This window comes from Leptonychotes weddellii, chromosome 14 (assembly GCF_054177405.1).
Source record: "Leptonychotes weddellii isolate Sample4059 chromosome 14, ASM5417740v2, whole genome shotgun sequence".
Classification (NCBI taxonomy): Eukaryota; Metazoa; Chordata; class Mammalia; order Carnivora; family Phocidae; genus Leptonychotes; species Leptonychotes weddellii.
In genome coordinates, this window is record NC_138382.1 from 50,383,158 (window position 1) to 50,405,979 (window position 22,822).

General features: G+C 48.3%; 1 protein-coding gene across 3 annotated transcripts in view; it reads left to right on the plus strand.

Annotated features, from left to right (window-relative positions):
• LOC102728277 (stimulated by retinoic acid gene 6 protein-like) overlaps positions 1-22,822 on the plus strand; it is a 59,541-nt gene that overhangs the window by 14,635 nt on the left and 22,084 nt on the right. For 2 of the 3 annotated variants that reach the window (XM_081803239.1, XM_081803238.1), the window contains exons 2-6: positions 9,218-9,293; positions 11,086-11,151; positions 13,829-13,959; positions 19,718-19,838; positions 21,399-21,444. In XM_081803239.1, coding sequence (XP_081659365.1) covers positions 9,232-9,293; positions 11,086-11,151; positions 13,829-13,959; positions 19,718-19,838; positions 21,399-21,444 — 426 coding nt within the window. In that variant the 5' untranslated portion in view covers positions 9,218-9,231. Of the gene's footprint in view, positions 1-9,217; positions 9,294-11,050; positions 11,152-13,828; positions 13,960-19,717; positions 19,839-21,398; positions 21,445-22,822 lie in introns of all 3 variants that reach the window. The other variant, XM_081803237.1, reaches the window with a different exon arrangement.

The window sequence follows — 22,822 nt, forward strand, 5'->3', positions numbered from 1 at the left end:
TACCACTTACTAGCTGGGGAGGCTTGGACAAGCTTCCGGACCTTTCAGTGCCTCTGTTTCCTCATCTGAGAAATGGGGTGAATAGTGCCTCTGTCACAGGGCTGTCATGAGGACGAAGTTCGCTAATGTACAGCCCTAAAAGCATAGCTTGGTGCACAGTGGACCCTCGAGAAATGTCAGCCGTCCCTCCACCCACTGAGGGAATGTTAGTGAGCGCCTGCTGGGGCCATATGCTGGGCCAGGAGCCGGGCTCATAGACATGAATAGACATGAAGGGTCTCAGCCCCCAGGGAGCTCCCCATCCAGTGGGAATGCGGACCCAGGAGGAGACACTTCCCAGCAATGGGCTGGCTGCGATGACAGTGGGCTGTGCCCCAAGCAGTTCAACCTTCTCGATTCACAAGTGACCAGACTGAGACATGTGGGTCCTCTGGGCCCGAGGAGCCATGGCACTCAGCAGCAGAGCTGGGTGGCCTCGAAGCAGTCGTTCCTGGCCAGTCCTCTTTACGTGAGGGTCTCAGAAGCCAGCGGCTCTGGAGGGCAGCGGGGCTCTTCTGGGCCCAGGTGCTGTGCTTTGGGCCCCCCTGCTAGCAGCATGGAAGTGGGAGGTGGGTCACGGGGCCAAGTGTGGGCAGCCGCTGTGGCTACGGGTTAACCAGGTGAAGGACTTCAGTCCACTGCATGGTCAGGGGACCAAGGGCAGGGGCTTCCCTGCTACCCCCTGCCTAGCAGGAGGCCAGGGACGCCAGGCTGTGCCGTGCAGTGGATTGAGAAGGGCTCAAGGACAGACACTCCAAGGACAGAGGAGCAGACAGGGTCTGGGGTCTGAGGAGGTGGAAACATAGCCAGCAAGAGGACCTTTTCAGCCCAGCAGCAGGAAAATCCCTTTTCTTTGGTCAGAACTGTGCAAAAGCAGGAACAGGATGGAAAAGAACATCAGTTCTCATTGAGCATGAGGTGGGCACTTGACTCACTGTGTCTAATCGTCAGGATAGCCCGGAAGGAAGGCATTAGACCCACTTTCAGGATGAGGAGGAGTAAGGCCCAGAGAAGGCATGGCTCCCCACGGTCACAAAGCGGCTGAGTGGTGGGGCTGGGCTGGCTCTCAGGTCTGTCTGGCTTCAGTCCCTCCAGACCCCGCTGACTCGGTGAGATGGAAGGGTGGGCTTTGTCGGGGAGAGGATGCCCCCCCCTGCCGGAAGTGCCCAAAGGAGACATCTTGGCTGCTTGGGTATGGGTGTGGCGGGGAGGGTCCTAGAAGGCGTTCAAGCATCTGAAGGGGTTGGATTCCAGAGCCTTCTGGTGACTGGGTGGGAGTCTGTGGTTCCATGACTGGGTGGATGAGAGCATTTTCCATCGGGGGTGGACAGGACACAGCTGTGCCACATGCAAGCCCACCACACCCAGTGCTGCGTATTTCTCATTCTCCCTCTCCCCTCCTCCCCCTTCCTTCCTTCCTTTTTCATTCATTCATTCAGCACCCACTTGGATTTGTTATGTACCTGTCCCAAGTCAGAAGCTAGGTAGGAGTAGGGCTGAGATGGCAGATAGTTGGAGTTTAAAGCTGAGTGAAATGTTTCTTGCTTTGGAAAGGCCCAGGCTAAGAGTGAGAGCTCAGACCTGAAGAAGGCACCTGCAACAGGAGGTGATGAGTGCCAGGGAGCCATGTGGCTGAGGAGCTGTGGAGAGTCCTTTCCCAGGGGAGCGCCGAGGGACGGACTCTGGCACCAGGGAGATGAACCAGGGCCAGGAGGCTGGTTCAATGTCCCAAAGGGCAGGCTGATAAGGGCCTGAGCTAGAGTTTCCAGATGATCTCACCTGCAAGGCCTGGTGTTTGGGAACCCTTTGGTGCAAGGACAAATGCTTGTGGAGGGTGCCGTGAGTCAGAGGCCTTCAGGGATGGGGGGCCCCCTGCCCTCGTGATTACCTCCTAGTCAGGGTTTTTTTTTTCAAGCAACTGATTGAGAAGCATTAATGGGCTGTAAAATTAATTTAGTGGTTATGACCAGCATTTTACAAAATAGAATGGGCCAGAACAAAATGAAGAGAATTAAATCAGATTAAAAATACTAGAGGACACCGTGCATATGAAGGGTATTTTGTTGTGAAAATTTGTTTTACGTGGGTACACACGCATACACACACCTGCGAACTGGGTCATGGCTATAGTGTGTACTTGGCCACAGCTATGACTTGTAGTCAAAAAACTTAAAAACACTGAACTGATCCGATCTCCTCATTTTCTCCTCATGGGAGAAGAGGTTAGTTTGGGGCTCTGGCCCCCTCCTGTGTTTTTTCCTCTAAACTTCTCTTTCTCCCAAAGCATAATTTATATTGACATCAGTTTCCAGACTCAAACATCCTCATTATTCTTTTTTTTTTTTAAAGATTTCATTTATTTATTTGACAGAGAGAGATATAGCGGGAGAGGGAACACAAGCAGGGGGAGTGGGGGAGGGAGAAGCAGGCTTCCCGCTGAGCAGGGAGCCTGATGTGGGATCATGACCTGAGCTGAAGGCAGACGCCCAACGACTGAGCCACCCAGGTGCCCCGAACATCCTCATTATTCTTGCCCATGCCCATGCCCAGAGCCAGGGCCACGTCTGCCCAGTGGTGGGCCAGGGAATGTGTAACAATTGGCTCTCTGGAAAAAAAAATATATATGTTTAACATAAGTTGTACTGACATAACAGATGTATCAAACAACTTACAAATAATGAAATATACAATGCTCTTTATTACAGATTCCATACAGCCAATTAATTCTCATGGAATGCTTTCATTGGTTTTTGCTGAACTCTTTTATCTGTAGCCAACCTGCAATTGATGAATAGGCATCGTTTTGACATGAATGTTATTTGATCGTTTTATTTACATTAATGAGTAAGACAAATGTGAAACAATGAAGACAAGGGTTAGGTCAGAACTTCACTTGTTCATCAATTGACGGAAACTATTTCTCTAAGATGAATGGGATAAGGGTTTTCGAATTCTGGAAGAATATTTCCTCAATTTTTTTTTTTTTTTTTTGGCTATTCGCAGTGTCATGGCTACAAACATACGTTCAAATGTAATCTGCATTATTAACATTTTCTCTGCCGCTTTATAGACGCTCTACAAAACAGTAAAGCAAGCCCTGATTTGTAGGTTTGCCAGTTTCCCTGGTGTAAATATTCCCAACATGATATAAATATTCCCAACTTGATGTTGGTGAACTTTGAGTGTGGGAAGAGATGCTCAGTGGCACGCTGTCACTTAGTTTCCATCATGCGGATACAATAGATGTAAATAACCTCAAGAGCATAGATGACAGTAACATCATTAGAAAGTGATGGGTTTTGAGTCTTTATTACCTTTCTTTTTAATACAACTTATTTAATGATAAGTTTATATAGTTTATTTTTTAACAGTGGTGGTGTTGAACAACTGGCTGGCAAAATTCCTGATAATGGGAGGGTCCCAAGCTGGTACAAGCCAGCCTGAGCGCACTCTTACATCTGCCGCAAACTCTGGCAGAATCGCAGGGAGGCTGTGCGTGAGGGGACTGATGGGTTCACGGAGGTGGGTCAGGGCTGGCCCAGAATCAGACACCCCAACACACAGACTACTACATTGCTGCAGGCATCACGTGGACAGGCAGGCACCTGCACACGTAGGTACCTAGATACATGCACACGAGCGTGCACACACACACCCACACACACACACCTCTTCCTCTTTCCCTAATCCTTCTCTGCACTGAGCAGCTCTGCTGCTGCCCACCCACGAGGAGGCCAGTGCCGGAACTCACTGAGTATGCCTCAGATAGTCCTGGGCATCCTGACTTTGTCTGCTCACTGGCCCGCTCTGGGCCTCAGATTCCTGAAAGAAGTTCCCTTGGATTTTTTTTTTCTCTAAAGTATTTACTTACTCTTGAAAACTTGATAGTTGGAACATGAAGAAAGCATTCTTCTGCTTAACCAGCTCAGAGGGAGTTGACCTCGACCAAATGCATAGACCCAACATTCCCCCCTGACAGTTCTTTTTTTTCTTCATATTTATTTTATTTTTTTAATTTAAATTCAATTAACATATAGTATATTATTGGTTTCAGAGGTAGAGATTCATCAGTCTTATACCCAGTGCTCATTACATCACATGCCCTCTTTAATGTCCATCAGCCATCCCCCCACCCACCTCCCCTCCAGCAACCCTCGGTTTGTTTCCTGTGGTTAAGAGTCTCTTATGGGGGCGCCTGGGTGGCTCAGTCGTTAAGCGTCTGCCTTCGGCTCAAGTCATGATTCCAGGTCCTGGGATCGAGCCCCGCATCGAGCCCCCGCATCGGGCTCCCTGCTCGGCGGGAAGCCTGCTTCTCCCTCTCCCACTCCCCCTGCTTGTATTCCCTCTCTCGCTGTGTCTCTCTCTGTCAAATAAAAAAAAAAAAAAGAAAAGTCTCTTATGGTTTGTCTCCCTCTCTGATTTCATCTTGTTTTATTTTTCCCTCCCTTCCTCTATGATCCTCTGTTTTGTTTCTTAAATTTAACAGACATTGCTGAGCCTCTCCGTGCCGGGAGCTGGGCTGACCGTGGGAATCAGGGCTGAGTCTGCCGCAGGCTGGGCGCCCAGGCACCTCTAGCAGCTCCAAGGAGGCCCGTGAGCTGGCAGCTGGGGCTGGGAGGATGGTCACGTGCAGCCTCACCTTCTTCGGGGTGGGGTGTGAAGCCTCTCCTGGCTTCAGTTCCTCATTTTTAAAAGGAGATAACACAGCCTGCCCCCCCCCCAAGATTCCTGCAAAGATTAGATAATCCAAAATAGCAGAACGCCGAGGCCATAGCGACACATAATTAAGTGACACATCCATTAAGGAAAGTTGTTATCATATATCATACCGTAACTTATTTCCATAGTGATAATGTGAGGGCCAAAGGAAGCAGAAGGATTGTGGGAGCACAGAGACCCCACCTCCCACTGACATGGGATCAACGGGCGGGGTGGGGGGTTGGAGAAAGGAGCTGGGAATTGGGATGCCCCATGTTCTAGACGCACCAACTATGTAGCATGCCTCATACTGGCCCTCATAGCATTTTATTAAGAATTGTTTAATTAAAGATTTGTAATTTGTGCCACCACAAACCTTGCACGTTTTGCCTTTATGCTGATTTCACACACATCTTCACTTCAGAATGCTGTTGTATCACAGAGCAACCCATTCATTCATTCAACACGTGTTTATTGCCTCTGCTTGGTGCAGACACTGTTCTTAGCACTCGGATAGATGGACACAGCTGTCAAGCGGCATATCTCTGGGTACTGCAATTCAGAAAAAAGTCACGAGAAGGCAGTAGAATGACCTCAAATCCCACTACCCAGAGATGACCGCTCTTCACAACTTGGGATCAAGCAGGAATTTTCTTTCACTTAACAGTCCAAGGCATCCACACATTTCCAAGGCATCATCCGTGGAGAGCGGGTCTTCTACATTTGGGGCTGTTGTTTTGCTGCAGCCCTGTGGACGGTCGCCCTTCAGCACACCTGCCCACCAGCCCTGGGCCTGCCAGGAAGGGGTCTCAGTGGCTTTTGAGCTTGGGTTGCCAGTAGGTGTCATATGTTCGTGGCGGTGGCTGCCGGAGAGGGTGTGGAGCCCAGGGGGACCAGACGCCACAGTTGTGGGCCCGTTAGCTAGAGAGCTGCTCTGTCCACCCTCCCTGAGCTCACCTGTTTCCAGCTACTGCCAGACCAGTTCTCGGCTCAGCCCTTCGAGCAGGAGACAGGCCTGCTGGTGAAATCTGTGTGGGCAGCCACCCATCCAGAAGAGTCTGATGGGTCCATATATATTGACACGAGAAATTTCCTTTCCTTAGTAAATGCATTTTCTTTCCTTGGTTAAATGAAGGAATCAAGTTTCGTCAGATCCCATTTTTGCTTAACGCTATAGAGGTTATAAATATGCATAGTTATGGAAGCAGAAAGGGCTTTTATTTATTACTTTATACATTTGTACATATTTTGAGTTTTTTGCAATGAGCATATATTACATTTCAAATGTTATATACATGCGAGAGAGAGATTGACAGAGTGAGGGATAGAGAGACAGAGAGAATCTGAGCCTATATTTAGGCACCTTTTTGAGTATTTCCTTAGCTTGTATTTTTCAGAAGTAGAATTCCTAGAAGTGGAATTGCTGTATTTGGAAGGTTCTTGGTGTATATATTGCAAAATTAATTCACAGAATGTTTATACCAGTTAACACTCTTACTACCAGTAAATGGATACTAACTTGTCTTAACCTTCAGTAATACTGGGTAGTATTTTCAATAATTCCCAATTTAATAGATAAGATAGCATTTTATCTTAATTTCTCTTCTAATCTTGATCTTATTTTTTTCTCTTCCTGTAGTTTGTTGGAGTGATTGAATTTTCTTTCTTCCATAGATATTTTTTAATATACAGGTTTACACTGTATTTGTATTCTTCCGGCAATTACCTATGAATTTTTAACATACTTACTTAGAACTGCATTTTTCTTATAATGCCCAGCAAGAGAAAACAGTTTTCTCCATCATCCTGCTAAGCAAGAGAATGTGATGGTGCTGTTCTCCCCTCTGTGTCCACACTTGTTCCCACCCCTCCCCTCCCCGCTATGGGATATCACCTGGTATTTTACCTCCAATTTGGCATTTCACATGTTATGTGTCACAATAACTACTCACCGAGATATTTATTTATTTAGAGAAAGCATGAGCATGGGGTGGGGCGGGGGGGTTAGGCAGCAGAGGGAGAGGGAGACAATCCCCAGCAGACTGTGCTGAGCTCAGAGCTGGACGTGGGGCTCGATCCCACAACCCTGAGATCATGGCCTGAGCCAAAATCAAGAGTTGGATGCTTAACCGACTGAGCCACCCAGGTGCCCTGATATTTAACAATATATTTTACTCATTTTTCTGTTAGGTGTTGCTTCTTCCTAGAATCCTCTTTCTTATTTCTTGAGAATTTCTTCCACTTTTTTTTTCCAGACGGTCTTTTGCAACCTTGTGTTTCTAAGAATGTTATCTATATGTAAAGATATATCTATAGATAGATCTAGATAGATATATCTTTATAAATGTCTTATATATATTTATATATGTATGTATTTATTTAAGTGTATATTTTCTTAAAATCCTGTGCTGGGGGTTAACAGTAAATTCTGCCAATTTTTTTTGCCTGCTGTTCCTCTTTGCGCCCCTCTGTTTCCTCCTAGATTTATGCTTCTTATAAAGGATTTCCTGTAGTAATGAGCTCAGAGAGGTTCCAACTTAACTTTGTCTCCTTAAGAGCAAGTTGCCCCTTCTAAAGTTTTTGGCTCCCTTTTGTGGTGTAATCTTCCCTCAAATGTTTGATGGCTCTTGATTGTGTGCTCATCTTTGTGACTGAGTGGCCACTGGGGTGCCTGCTTTCTGGAAGATGGCTAGTCCTAAGGCTGCTGTCAGGGCAGTGGGTTGGGGGAGGGGAGGCACCCCTAGGTGGAGTACCTCCGGGGCTGGTCATCTGGGAGGTGAAGCTCCTGGTCCCTGTGATCCAGAGCACTGCCTCTCTTTCTCTCTGTGACCCATATACGCTAATCCTGGGGACAACCCCTATTGCCCCTGGCTGTCAGCAGAGAGGGGAGGACAGCTGGGTCTCTGCGAGACCCCAGTTCATCATTCGGTGGGCTGTTGGCAACCCTGTCCTGCTTCCCCTCTTGCATTATGGGTGTAGAGCCCTTTGTGTGGCCCCACAGTGTGTAGCCTTGTTGGCTTATGCTTTTTCTCTTTGCTGTTATTGATTTGACAGAGAGAGAGAGCGTGCACGTGCACAGGCAGGGGGAGGGACAGAGGGAGAGGGAGAAGTAGACTCCCTGCAGAGCAGGGAGCCTGACATGGGGCTCGATCCCAGGACCCTGGGATCATGACCCGAGCTGAAGGCAGATGCTTAACTGACTGAACCACCCAGGCGCCCTTCTTTGCTGTAATCCTAATTGCTCTCCATCATTCAGGGTCTTCTAGTAGTTTCTGTCCCTGATAGATCTCCTTCTTGCTTTCAAATATCTCTGTTTTCTTTCTTTCTTTTTTTTTTAAAAAATAACATCTTTGTCATTTTGAGGGTTTCGTGTGGGATGGGCAGACTGATGTACATGCTCTGTGTGCTTCCTGAGAGCAGAAGTGTGATCTTTATGGTTCTATCACATTTCTGGGTTCCCTCACCTTCCCCACCACTTCTAGGATCTTTCAGACCCGTGGCTACACATACCTGGGGAATATCAGGGTTTTATAGAACTGCAGGGGAAGGTGCCCTGCTCACGGGTTTCCCTGAGGAGTGCTCTCCCCTGAGACCTCTGAGGGAAGGGCAGGAGTTGGGGGGGAAGGAAGCCTGGAGTCGAGATGGAGGGAGACAGAGTCCGTGCAGATCTGCGAGTGGCCATGAGGGTGCAGAGGGCATGGAGTGGAGTCCGAGCAGTAAGAGCAAAATATGGGGGAGCCCAGAAAGGAGAGGATCCCTGTCAAGAGAAGTCATAGAACTGCCATGTTGTGTTTTAGACCTGAGGCCCCAGCATCCCACTCCTGCAGCCTGGGGAGAGGACACAGTCCACCGCCGGTGGTCCAGATGCCCGCGGCATTCCTGTGAAGTTAGTGAAGCTCCAACCTCCCTGCACAGGGAGGCCCTTCCAAGGCTCGGCAGCGAGGGGTGGGCACCTTAGTTAAGTGTTCACATGGCGGTATGTTTTCCGGAAAATACGAAAAGTAAGAGGATTTCATAGTTTTATTTGAAAAGGATGTCCAAATTAGATAAGCGTTGGGCCTCACAGAGCCTGAGTCTGTCCCCAACTGTGTCATCAAGAAAGGAAGGAGCTAGGGGACCTGGCTGGCTCAGTGGAGCGTACGACTCTTCGTCTTGGGGTCGTGAGTTTAAGTCCCATGCTGGGTGTAGAGATTACTTAAAAAATAATTAATTTGAAAAAAAGAATGAAAGGAGTTAGATCTGGTTAGCAGGACAGTTGGATAGATAATCAGGCTGGAGAAAGAAATATGGATGAAGATGAATCCACGTAGGGAAGACACATTGCAGGTAGGCAGTGCTGGCCCTGAGGAAGCAAAGTTAAAAAAGATCAGATGATCTGAGTGGGGTACAAGCCAAGCTCCTGCCGGCGATGCTCAAGACTGATGGGTCAGTGATTATAGCAGTGACTGATGGTGTGAATGTGGTTTTGGCTGTTTTTCAGAACCAGGCAGCTGAATGGCACCTGTGTCAGCTCGGTGGACCTGGAGCTCTTCCTCCATTACTCCCTCATCCCATCAGTAAGTAAAGGCAGGGGAAAGCATGGAGTGGAGGGGAGGGGAATTGGGTCACTCCCATATAGAGACTCCCGAAGGGGCCTGAAAAGGTCAGCAGAGACATCAGCTGAATTTCCTCGACTTTCTCTCTTGCATTATGCGCCAAAAAAGCAGGCAGAAGAAGGCTTTTAAGGGCCAGTGAGTCAAGGACACTGGTTTTTAGGGGAGTTAAAAAAGGCTCTTCTAAGGAAGCAATGACAGCCAAGGTCTGTTGGGAGATGTGATAAAGAGCCTCTCAAGCGGGGGGGGAACACGTGCAAAGGCCCTGTGGAGGAGGGGAATGGAGAGCGTGAGGACCTGAGAGGGCTGGTATGACTGGAGTGGGGAGCTGAGGTGGAGGTGTCTGGGCCTGGGTCAGGTGGAGCCCTGTGGGGCTCTGTGTGAAGGAGTGGTGTCCGCATTCTAAGTGCAGTGGGAAGTAACTGGAGTGTTTCCAGTGTGAAGCTGGTGTGATCAGATTTCTGTTTTGAAATGAACTTTCTGGTCACATTGAGGGGATCAGGTTGGAGGTGGGCCGGAGAGGAGATGGTTGCAGATTTTAGCTCATCCTGGATGGTGGTGGTCAGCTCAAGATGTTTGGGAGGTAAGGCGATAGGACTGGGTAATGCGTAGGATAGAGAAGTTAGGGAGAGGAAGAGTTGAGGATGACGTGGTTTTCCTAGCTTGCACAGCCAGAAGAATGGTGGTATCTGCCATTCACTAGTTAAGGAGAATCAGAAGAGATCAGGGTTTGAGGTGGTTGAAGGAACAGGGCAGGAAGGCAAATCATGAATTCCATTTAAGACATACTGATTTTAAGAAGCTTTCAATACGTCAAAAAGAAATGCCAACTCTGTAGTTCAGTGAACAGTTACGGAGCTCATGGATAAGGTCTGGGCTGAAGAGTCAAGTGTGTGAGTCTTCTGGGCATTGGTGGCCATTGTCAGCATGGATGTGGGTGAGAGGATCCAGTAATAAGAGGAGGGGTCCTTGGACTGAACTAGGAGGAACTCCCGACTTTAGTGGTTGAGGAAAGAATAATCCAGCAGAGGAGGCTGAGAGGTAATGGAGAACACCCAGAAAAGCACAGCTGATGGAAGCCTAGGGAAGAGGGTGTTTCTAAGAGGAGGAAGTGGTCAACACTGTGGAACACAGCGGAGAGATCAAACCAGATTTGGGCCTCAAGTTTCCACTGGATTTGGTAATTTGGTAATTTGCGATTTTGGCCAGAGCTCTTTCCATGGATAGGGGTGAAGCCAGGTTAGGGGGTTGAAGAGCAAGTGAGAGGTGAGGAAATGAAGACTGCGAGAGTAGACAGTTGTCAAAAGGTTTCTAGTAAAAGGGGAGAGACAAAGGGCATCAAGGATTGAGAATATGATTGAATCCACAGTGGCGGGGGTGGGGGGTGGGGGTGGGGAGCGAGCAAAGAAGGATTTGCAACCTGACAGGTATTATCCCCTTTTTACAGATGAGGAAACGGAGATTCAGGGAAGTTAGGTCTCTCTTCCAGTCAGTCTGTGGGGGAGATGAGATTTGAACCTGTTCAGGGCAACACAGAGAAAAGCTCAGTACAAAACTGAGCTTTCTGGAAGCTCAAGGGTGCGTGCAGCCAGCTCTCGGACTCGGGGGGTCACAGACACTCTGCGCCCTCTGCTCACCCTCACCTTCTCTTCCAGGGAAGGCTCCAGGGCCGCACTGAGGATGAATGTTCCCGCTGACACTCTCATCTTCTCTTCCCATAGGTTTTCATCATTTTGGTCTTGTCCTTTCTCCAAAGGCGAGAGCACCGTAAACAGAGAGACGACACTTCTCACCTCCTGGGGAACCGCTTTGAAATCATCATGTGAGTGGAGCTAGGGCTGATCGCTACAGCTTGGGGAAGTCTGTGTTTGGGATCAATATCTGTTGTAAGGCCAGGACAACTCCCCGTTAGCTCTCCAGCCTTGCCTCCTCACCACCCCCCTTCCCCTCCCTGCTCCACCCCAGCCTGGCTCCCGAGTTCAGAATTGGCCTCCAAGCCAGGGCGGCCTCAGCACCCAGGGCTGCCCAGGTGTGATGAAAACATCTCAAGGAGACTCCGCTCACTATGCGAAAGGCCTTCCCACACCCAGCACTATGACGGCCTCCTGAAGCAGGAGAAAGAGAGCTCTCAGTCGGCCACAGGCAGCAGCAGGCATCCATGCTGGGAGGCGCCAGGAGTCACGCACCAGGAGACCCCTTGCTCGCTCTGCCATCCTGAGTGTCTGCACTCCTTATCACATTTTTCCTTAAGCTCTAATCATTCGTATCTCTGCCGCATCACCCTTTAATAGTTCATAATAATAATGATAATGAAGCAGGTAACAGTTACCGCGCAGTGACCGTGACCCAGGCACTGAACCTTTTGCTTTGCCTAGCATTACTTGGACGAACCCTCTTGCCGACCTAGCAGGCTGGAGGTTCTTATCCTCATGTAATGGATGAGTAAACTCAGGCTCAGAGAGGTTAAGTGACTTGCCCAAGTCCACACAGCTAACAAGTGACAAGAGCTTTCACTGAGGTCTGGTTGATATTTGCTCTGATTCCCCCCGACATCGTAGCCTAAGCAGGCTCAAGCATGTAAACATGCTAAGGTCTCCACCTTGGATTCTGGAGAAGGGAGAGGAAGCCCGGGTGTTGAGACCAAGGCTAGCGGTGACCTAGGGATTCAGGGTGACAAAGGGAGCCCCTGTACCAGCTCTGAGGAGCAGACTCATTCTGGATAGCCCCCACTGGAGGGGTCAGCCCTTCCCAAACTGCCAGGCCTGAGCCACCCTGGTTGGGACGCAGAGGCAGATTCTGCCCAGGGCATCTGACATGCGGGGCCTGGTGCGGGACTTCTTAAGAAGTAGGAGCTCTGTATGGGTCATGTGGAATGGCTTTGAATTCGATTGGTAATGGCACACCTTGCTTACTCCCTGGCCACTTTCCCCCCAAAACCCCCACTTTTCTGAGGAGTTCTGGCCCACCGTCTTCATGCATCAGAAGCCCCTCACATGTGCGTGGCACACCACAGTTTGTCAAGCAGTTCTTCGTTTGCCGCCCACGGTGTCTCTGACATGAGCAGAGTGGGGGCTGCCATCTGTCTGAAAGATGTGGGAACAGTCTCACATATCTCAGGTACCACAGGTGGGACAGACTGAATTCGGTTCATGCCCACAAAATACGTGTTGGTGAACGTGCAGTGAGCACCTGCTCTTTTCAAGATCCTGTGTTAGGTACTCACTCCTTGGAGCGTATCGTTTCCTAGACAAACAATAATGCAGAGAGGTGTGCTGCAACATGGACATGCCCTTAGGGCTGAGGGGACCCAGACAAGGCAGCAACTGGGTGGGCCTGCTGGGAGTGGTCGGGGTGATGGTGGTGGGGGCTTCCCAGAAGAGGTGCTCCTTGAGCTGAGACTTGAAGGGGAGTCTGAGAAAGACTAAGGGGGCAGGAGGTGAGATCCAGATCCTGGCCCCAGGTCCCTGCCTCCATGCATTGCTCCAATTGCCCCCCGGAGTTCTCATCAAAGGTCGCTTCAGATGCCACTTCAACAAGAAAGGCTCTCTTTTTTCCAGATGCTGTTTTTTACTTTGATCTAGACAGAGCCATTTTGGTTAGAAGAAACATATCCTGTAAAGCTCGTTTTTGTAAAAGGAAAAGAAAGGATTTTTATAAAGTTACAGAGATTTCCCAGGAACTGGCAAGGCCGGCCTCATGGCCACTGGGTCTCTTGAGATGGGCATTGTTGGGTGACTAATTCTATTCCAGCCTCCCTGCGTCACAGGAGCCCCTCAGCACCATTTTACTACTGTCCTCTCTGCTGTCTGACATTATCATCTGATTTAGGATCTTTGCTTCCCTAAAACCTCTACTTACCTCTAGGACCAACTCTGATCCCAACTTGGCATGACTTTCCAGAATAGAATTTTAATAGAATTTTAACAGCTGACTGGCTTGTGTCCTCAGGGTCAGAAAGCCAAAATCCAAGACCAGACATCTGATTGGCCCATCCAGAGTCAGGTGGTCACCCCCTGGTCCAATCAGCTGTGGCCGGGAAGGTATGCTGGTGTGGAACCAGCATGGCCAATGCTACCCAGACCCTCCCAGGGATGTTGGGGCTCTCCTAGTCGCTGGGCACAGGGCAGGCTCCCCCAAGCCTGTTGAGTACATACTCCTGTTACAGTCTCCTGAGTCATACTGCCTGTGTCTCTCATGGATGAAACTCATCCTACTTTGTTTGTTGTCATGGTTATTAGTGTCCTTGCTTGTGTCCCTCCCCTCACTCCCCTCCCCCAAGCCTTGGAGCTCCTCAGGGGCAAAGATTTTGGTCTTCCTCACTTCAGTACCCTGAATCCATGCTTACCCCCAGAATTAGCCCTGAGGGCCTCAGAAAATGTCAGTTGAAGCGAATAATTCACCACCCCATAATCCCTCCTCAGGGTAGGATTGACACTTTGGAGGTGAACTGTGGGAATGAGCCACGGTCTGGCCTCATGAGCTGTTTCTCTCGTTCACAGACCTCTGGACTTGGTGGGCACCTTTAGTAACCGATGGTCCTATGGAATCGCCTTTGGGACCACAGCCAATAAGGTCATGTTCTTGTTCTCGGAAGGCTACCAGCCCTTGCAGATCCCGCAGTGGGCCCAAGGTAAGGACTGCCTCATACCCACTGGGAATTTTGCGATGGCAAGTCTTGCTCTCAGAGATCGCGTGGCAGGGGTTCCCTGGGATCAGGGGATAAAAAAAATAAACGTTATGAGTAGTCCGCGTTCTTCCCCGCCTGTAACTTGCCCAAGAAAAATGCCTCCCCTGCCAGGTCAAAGCTTGTTTGTGGGGCTTTCTCTCAGGGAGATTCAGAGCTCCTATAGACATAGAAAAAAGGCTCAAAAAGTAGGCTCACCATCACCTACCCCAGAAATTTCAGTCCTGAGTCCTAGCCATCTCTGCCTTCTTGATATCGGCAAGCCCTGGGATTCCTCCTCACAGAGCAATGCTTACTTCTTTGGCCATTGGTCTGAGACCTCTTCGTTCCCCATGCCTCACGTTCTCCCTGAAGGATCAACTCTAATTTACATATTCAGCCATTCCAATACAATGACTCCAAACCTCTCTGTCCAGCCCAGTTCTCTCTCAGGGCCTCCAGGCCTGTAAGAGCAAATGCGGACTGGCATCTCATTAGTCTTTAGGGAAATGCAAATTAAAACTGACATGATATACCACCACACATCTCTTTGAGGTGTACAGTCTGATAAGTTTTGACAAACATTAACATCCATGAAATCATGACCACAATCAAGACAATGAACTCCATAAGTTTCCTTGTCGCCTTTTGTAATCTCTCCTTCCCACCTTATTCCATCACTGCCCTCATCACTGATCTTTTTCCAGAATTTTATATAAATGGAATTATACAGAATGTACTTTTTATTTTTGGTGTAGCTTCTTTCACACAGCATAGTTATTTTGAGATTCATACACATTTAACATGTGCCAGAAATTCATTCTTTCTTATTGCCAGGTGGTGTTCCATTATATGGAGAAAACAGTTTGTGTGCCCATTCACCTTTTTTTTTTTTTTTTTTTTACAAGGTTTATTTATTCACAAGAGAGAGTGAGCATGCCCCTGGGGCGGTGGCAGGGGTGGGGATGGGAGAAGGAGAGGGAGGGAGAGTCTCAAGCTGGCTCTGCGCTAAGTGTGGAACCTAACTTGGGGCTCAATTCCATGACCCTGAGACCATGACCTGAACCAAAACCAAAAGTCAGCCTTGTAACCAGCCATACCACCCAGGTGCCTGCCCATTCACCTCTTGGTGGACATTTGATTTATTTGCATCTTTAGCTATTGCAAATCAAGCTGCTATGAACATTTGTGTACAAATCTTTTTGTGTACCTCTGCTTCCATTTTTCCTAGGTAAATACCTGTGAGTGGAATGGCTGGATCATACACTTCATGTAGTAGATCATACTTTTTAAAGAAATTGTCAAACTGTTTTCCAAAGTGATTGTTCAGTTTTAGATTACCACCATCAGTATGTGAGACTTCCAGTTTCTCTATATCCTTGGCAGCACATGGTCAGTCTTTTTATTTTTTATTTATAGTGTTCTTGTCAGTCTCTTTTTATTTATTTTTTCCCCTTCTTTCTTAGTTTTTATTTTATTTTATTTTTTTATTATGTTCAATTAGCCAACATATAGTACATCATTAGTTTTTGATGTAGTGTTCAATGATTCATTAGCTGTGTATAACACCCAGTGCTTATCACAACACAACCTCCTTAATACCCATCACCGGGTTACCCCATCCCCCCACCCCACTCCCTTCTATAACCCTCAGTTTGTTTCCTGGGGTCAATCTCTTTTTAAAATAATTTTGGGGGCACCTAGGTGGCTCAGTCAGCTAAGTGCCTGATTCTTGATTTTAGCTCAGGTCATGATCCCAGGGTACTGGGATCGAGAGTCGAATTGGGCTCCCTGCTCAGCAGGGAGCCTGCTTCTCCCTCTGCCTGCCACTCCCCATTTGTGCTCTCCCTCGCTATCTCTGTCTCTCTTTCTCTTTGACAAATATAAAAAATTAAATCTTAAAAAAAAAAAAAGATTCTCTCTCTGCCCCTCCCCACCATACCACCGCACTCTCTCTCTCAAATAAATAAATAAATCTTAAAAAAAAAAGATTCTCTCTCTCCCTCCTCTGCCCCTCTCTCCCACCCCCACTCATGCATGCACTGTCTCTCTCAAAAAAATTTTTAATTTAATTGCATTAGTTTCAGAGACACCTGAGTGGCTCAGTTGGTTAAGCGTCTGCCTTCGGTTCAGGTCATGATCCCAGAGTCCTGGGATCGAGTCCCACATCGGGCTCCTTGCTCAGCAAGGAGCCTGCTTCTCCCTCTGCCTGCCTCTGTCTCTCTCTCTCTCTGATAAATAAATAAAATCTTAAAAAAAATATTTTAATTGCATTAGTTTCAGGTGTACAACATAATGATTCACTATCTCTGTATGTTATGCTCTGCTTACTGCAAATGTAGCTACCATCTGTCACCATACAATGCAATTATAATATCATTGACTGTATTCCCTCATCTGACTTTATTCTTGTGACTTATTCATTTCGTAACTGGCAACCTCTAAGTCCCCTTCACCCATTTTGCACCCCCTCTCTGGAAATCATCAGTTTGTTCTCCGTAAATATAGATCTGATTCTGCTTTTTATTTGTTTGTTTATGAAATAACAAGTGTTGGTGAGGATGTAGAGAAAAAAGAACCTTCACGCACTGTTGGTGGGAATGTAAATTGGTACAGCTACTGTGGAAAACAGTATGGAGAGTCCTAGAAAATTAAAAATAGAATTACTATATGATCCAGTAATTCCACTACTGGGTATTTACCCAAAGAAAATGACAGCACTAAGTTGAAAAGATATAAGCACCCTGTGTTTATTGCAGCATTATTTACAATAGCCAAGATATGGAAGCAACCTAAGTGCCCATCGATAAATGGATAAAGAAGATGTGGTACACACACACACACACACACACACACACACACAGAGGAATATTACTCAGCCATAAAAAGGATGAGATCTTGCCATTTGCAACAACATGGATGGATCTAGGGGGCATAATGCTAAGTGAAGCAAGTCAGACTGAGAAAGACAAATACCATATGATTTTACTCATATGTAGAATCTAAAAAATAAATGAATAGGTGCGCCTGGGTGGCTCAGTCGTTGGGCGTCTGCCTTCAGCTCAGGTCATGATCCCAGGGTCCTGGGATGGAGCCCCGCATCGGGCTCCCTGCTCCGCAGGAGGCCCGCTTCTCCCTCTCCCGCTCCCCCTGCTTGTGTTCCCTTTCTCACTGTGTCTCTCTCTGTCAAATAAATAAATAAAATCTTTAAAAAAATGAAAATAAAAAACAAATGAATAAACAAAGTCTTTTTCATTTTAGCCATTCTAAGAAGTGTGTAATGCTGTCTTAATGTGGTTTTAATTTGCATTTTCATAATGACTGATGATGTTGAGCATATTTTCATGTGCTCATTTGCTATCCCTATAGCTTCTTTAGTGAAGGGTCCAAATCGCTTTCCTTATTTATAAAAGTTAGGGTTTTTGTTTTCTTCATATTGAGTTTTGATAGTTCTATATCTAGTTCTGTATATAAGTCCTTTATCAGATGTCTGAATTACATTTGCTCCTAGTCTGTGGCTTTTGTTTTCAATCTACCAACAATTTCTTCTGAAAAGCTGTCTTAAAATTTTGATGAAATCTAATTTATTCATTTTCTTTTATGGATCATGCTTATGGTGTCAGAAAAGGACTCTTTACCTAATCTAAGGTCATTTAGATTTTCTCCTGTGTTTTTTCTGGAAGCTTTATAGTCATGATATTTTGCATTTAGGTCTATGATACATTTTGAGTAGTAGTGTGAGGTATGGATTGAAGTTCCTTTTTTTTTTTTTTTTTTTTCCCTTTGGTTATCCATTTTTTCCAATACTATGTATTTCAAAAACCTGTCCTTTGCCCACAAAATTGCCTTTGGACCTTTGTCAGCAACAATTGGCTGCATGTGTATGGGTCTGTTTCTGGACTCTGCTCCGTTCCATTGATCTGCAGCATATGAGGGGTCCAATCTCTCCACATCCTCCCCAACAGTATTTTCTATTTTTAAAACAATGGCAGCCATCTCGGCACATGTGAAATAGTATCTAATTGCTGCCTGGATTTGCAGGTCCCTGAAGACCAATGCTGTGGGGCACCTGGCAGGGTCAGAACATCATTTCCTGCTTCGTGGCTCAAGATTCCTCTCTTCTGTTTTCACAAAGTGATTATGGAGGTGTATCCCCCCCAACACCCTCAGCCTTTCCCAGTCAGCCTCTTCCCCCCACTGGCATCTGGACCCACTGTTTCCCAACTCCTGACGTTCCTCTCCCTCTCACTTTGGAGTCTGACGGGTCTGCAGGCCGCCTCCATGGGGGGCTGTGTCGTGGGAGGGGCCTGAGGTAGTCAGCAGAGTGAGGTCACGGCTGCCAGCCTTTCCTCAGCCGTGAATCGCGGCCTTCAGCACCTTGCCCAATTTCAGCTGGGATTTCAGCTTCAGTGTCTTGTGTCTGCTGGCAGGTTGAGGTTCTTCTGTTCTCAGGCCTTCAGACATCCCACTGCCTTCCTCTGCTTCCTCTTACTCAGATGTTGAAACCAAATGGTCTTGAGACCTAGATTTCTGGTAGATGTTGTCTGCGGGTTTGGTTTTGCCATCTTAGTTACTCTGTCCGCTTCTATGACAGGTAGATTGCAAAATTATGCTCTTGTGGCTTCTGTCCTCACAGAAATTCTTCCTTGTATATAGGGTCCTGTCCTGCCAGCAGCCCACCATTCACATGCATGTAAATACTGACCAGCCCTAGCCGACCACCTGCCATCTGCGTGAGGAATGCCCTTCCTTCCCTTCTCCTCTCCATCTTTTTTTTTTTTTTTTTTTTTGAGACGAGAGAATGAGAGAGAGAGAGAGCACATGAGAGGGGGAGGATCAGAGGGAGAAGCAGACTCCCCGCCGAGCAGGGAGCCCGATGCGGGACTCGATCCCGGGACTCCAGAACCATGACCTGAGCCGAAGGCAGTCGCTCAACCGACTGAGCCACCCAGGTGCCCCCTTCTCCTCTCCATCTTACAAACCCCTGCTTGTATTTCCTGGCCTTGTTAAATGTCACCACCTCCAGGAAGCCTTCCCTGATCCAGACTCTAGGTGAAGTCAGGGGCTTCCACTTCTTGTCCCCACAGCAGATTGACTGTGCCTCTGTTAACACACCACTCACCTTCCTCCCTGTCTTCTCTATTGGACTGCAAGCATCTCAAAGCAAGAAGCTTGTTCATTCCTCCTGTAACCTTAGTGTCTGGCTCTGGAGCCAGCTCAGAGCAGATACTTTGTGAAGGTCGTGTTGCACGATTAGATTTTCCTGGATCCTGTTAGATTCTCTAAGAGCTGGTCAGTGGCAGAATGACTATGATCATTGCCTTGTGTAGAAAGGACAGGATGGTTATGAGAGGTTTTGTGCACACACATCACCACGCTTTGTGTTGCCGTGGTGCATTCGCAGTGCTGTACTCTTGGTGGTTGCTGTTTGCTCAGGTATGTGGCCTGCCTGCACCTCATAGTGTGAGCTGCCCAAAGGCAGGGACCACGTCGTCTTCATCCCAATACTTAGCCAGTGCCTGGCATGGAAGAGGTCCCAGGAAGGGTCCGTTGCAAGAGTGAAAGGCATTCCCGCATTCCTCCTTGCTGAGCTGGGGCTTGTCCTCTCATCTTCTTGGGTCCTGAGGCCTGCGACTGGAAGTCGGTGTAAAGCCCCATAGCTTCCTTGGGATGCCTGGAGCCTGTGGAAGAGGATTCATGGCATCTCTGGCCCTGTCTCTCCCAGCCTTTGTGCTGCTGATCGGAGGCATGGAAGTCGGCCTGTCCCACTTCCCCTTCTTTGCCTGCCTCTCGTCGGAGTTCCAGCTGCTCAGCTCCATCCTCGGCTTCAGCTACTCTCTGATCTGGTAAGACGGACGCTGCCTGCCTGCCTTCCTGTGACTCCTTCGGCCGTGGCTGACCTCTGGACAAAGGGCTGGGGGTGACCTGCGAGCTCCCCATGGAGGGCTTCTTTGCCCAGACCTGAGGCTCACGATGGGCAGGTGGGGTGACTGGTCCCAGGTCCCACTGTGGCCTCTCTGTGGGACTGCACTTTAGGCTGCAGAAGGTCAGGCCAGTGTGCTTTCTGCTTCACAGCCACTTGTGATTAGAATATTCCCCGAAGTCAGCGATGTAGCAAACTTCATTTCTGTAAACTGCCCAGGGTCCCAGTTGGGGAATGCAGGAGTCCCATTTGGATGCTTCTCTTCTGTGCTGGCATGTCTCCCCCAGGAGCCCAGGGGAAAGTCCATGCACCTCAGCTTGATGTTTAGGGCCACTGCGGTGTGGCCTCCCCTGTCTCTCTATCCCCCCCAGTCTCCAGCACACACCCTCCGGTCACACTAGACTCCTGCGTTCCTTCATCCACCCACTTACTCGGCAAACATGCTATTATCTCCTCGCTCTGAGCCAGGGAACACGCTAGAGAACAAGACAGCCCCTGTGGGTCATGCTTTCTGGCCTCTTTGTCTATATTTTGCTGTTCCCCCTGTGGATTATCTTCCCTGACTCGATCCGGTGGTAGCTACAAGCTCATCCTTCATGGATTGCCGACCCCATAGATGGAGAACTTCCTAACCCTCCTGTTGATTTCTTTGCCCTCAGCACTGGCACGGGACCAGCCCCAGGAGTCCTTGCTGCCTGAATAATCCCACGAGCATTCTGCTTTCGTGCCTCTGTCCACCTCACTAAGCTGGCTTCCCCCCTGCAGCACTTTCTGTGACGCAGGGGTCCTGAGGCCCGCGTGCAGGGCACTGCGGGGGCTCACAAGCAGCTGACGCACCAGGGGCTACAATTCCTAAGTCTGTAGACGGCTCGCTTTATAAAATAAAAAGAGAGTATATCTGGGGTTAGACGTGGAGTAATAGTACCATCTTGTTGGCCTCTGACAAACCTTCGCCCCGGGGAGGAGATGGTGGGGGGACTCACTCAGCGGCCTGCACTCCCTGGGAGATGAATCGGGCTGGAAGGTGACCAGGACAGTGTCGGGGGCTAAAGCCTCGAGGCTCGTTCCTCAGGGCACTGTTTCCAGACGAGGCCAGGAGGGGCAGAAGGAGCGTGGACACCAGGGTTGGGAGACCTGGGCCTCAGTCCTGGTTCCAGGTGTGACTCTGGACAGATTCCTTTCCCTCTGCAGGCTTCAGTTTGTGCCCCTGGCAGGGAGAAGGAGCTCCCTCATGGACTTGTGCTCTGCTGTGTGGATCCCGGGTTTGTGTCCTATCCGAGGGCATGTGAGATGAATTCGGTGCACGTACTTTAGCATAAGCAGGGTGCCTGATCTGGGAGGGAGGTACATGGAAGCCTGGGCACCAGCCCTCCCGAGGAGGAAGGAAAGGGGAGGTAGCTCCAGGCTGATGGGATCTGGGCTTCTTTACAGGGACCATGCTGGGAGCGGTCACAGTACCCCAAACCCTGTTTTTGTCCTGCAGGTTTGCTGTCACTGTCCTTTACATCACAGAGTGTCCCCATGGGCAGGTGAGTCCCCGCTGATCTATGTGTAGAGTATTCAGTCCTGTCACCGTGACCAGTTTGCTGTGTGACATTGGACAAACCCCTGCCACTTTTCTGGGCCTCAGTTCCCTCGTGTGAACAGGAGAGTTGGAGCCATTCATGATGCTTCCATTTGCACAGCACCTTATGTTCATCAAGGTGCTCATCCACAGACATACGTTCTCTCAGTTGATGTTCACAGCAGTCCCTCAAGGTGGGGAACCTCTCAGCAGACCTATTTCACAGGTGAGGAAACGGAGGCCAAGTGTATTAAGTAACTCTTCAGAAGTAGCAGATTCAAGAGTTGAGACCAGGTCTGGCTGACTCCAAAGCTCATTTCTTTCCATTCCTTCATGTAGCCTTACTTTCTCTGTCTATAAAATGGGAGACTAGGACTGGATGAACCCTCCAGCTTTGCCATGCATTGTCCTTCTTGGAATTGGGGGGAACTGGTTCATCTTTTGGCCTTGTATGCGACAAAAAGGAGCAAGATGAAAGAGCATGTCACACTGCATCTAGAAGAGTTACTAGGCAGGTGGGGGGAGCACCGTGGGCCTCTGGGGTTAGGAGCCGATGGGAGCCTTCCAAAGTCTCTCCTAGGCTTCACTCACTGTGGAGACTACAGGGTGTGATGAAGAGAGTCTGGAGGAGCTGGATTGGAAAATGAGTTTGGGGGCTGGGCTTTCCCTCTGCATCTCTGTGCTGGGATTAAGAACGTTCTAGCATACCTCTGCCCAGAAAGATGCCCTCCACTCTGCTCATGGTGCCAGAGAGTCTAGATCACAGGCATTTTCTTTGGTACCTTGGAGAGCTTCCGGTCTTCCTGAGGTTCTTCTGAAATTTGAAATATTCGTGGTTAATTAAGGGAGAGGGCAGGGTCTTACTCTATGCTCAGAATCACTAACGTTAAGAACTGCTATGTGCTAGGTGTTGTTCGAGGCTCAGCCCCCCAGATCAACTGTTGCATAGTTCAGGGTGCTTCAAGGCACTTTGAAGGCTCTGTGTTAGTGCTGTCCCCAGCTCACTGACAAGAAAGTGAGGCTCAGGGGCTAATGGGACTTACAAGTTAAAAACCAAGGGACTGAAATTCAGACTAAGGTAATTATAAAGATTTCATCTCATGTTCTCAAATGTGTTCATGGAAACATTATGTATAAAAATGAGACATTGGAAAAGTCTAAAATGTCAAATATTAGGAGAAACTTTAAATAAAATTGGTTCATCTAAACAATGCACTATTATGCAGCATTAAAAGTGACATATGCAAATAATTTGTAAGCATGTGGGGAGCTGACTGTGATGTGTACAGGCCTATGTATTTGGTATAATATCAATTTATAATAGATACAGATGTAAGGATAGA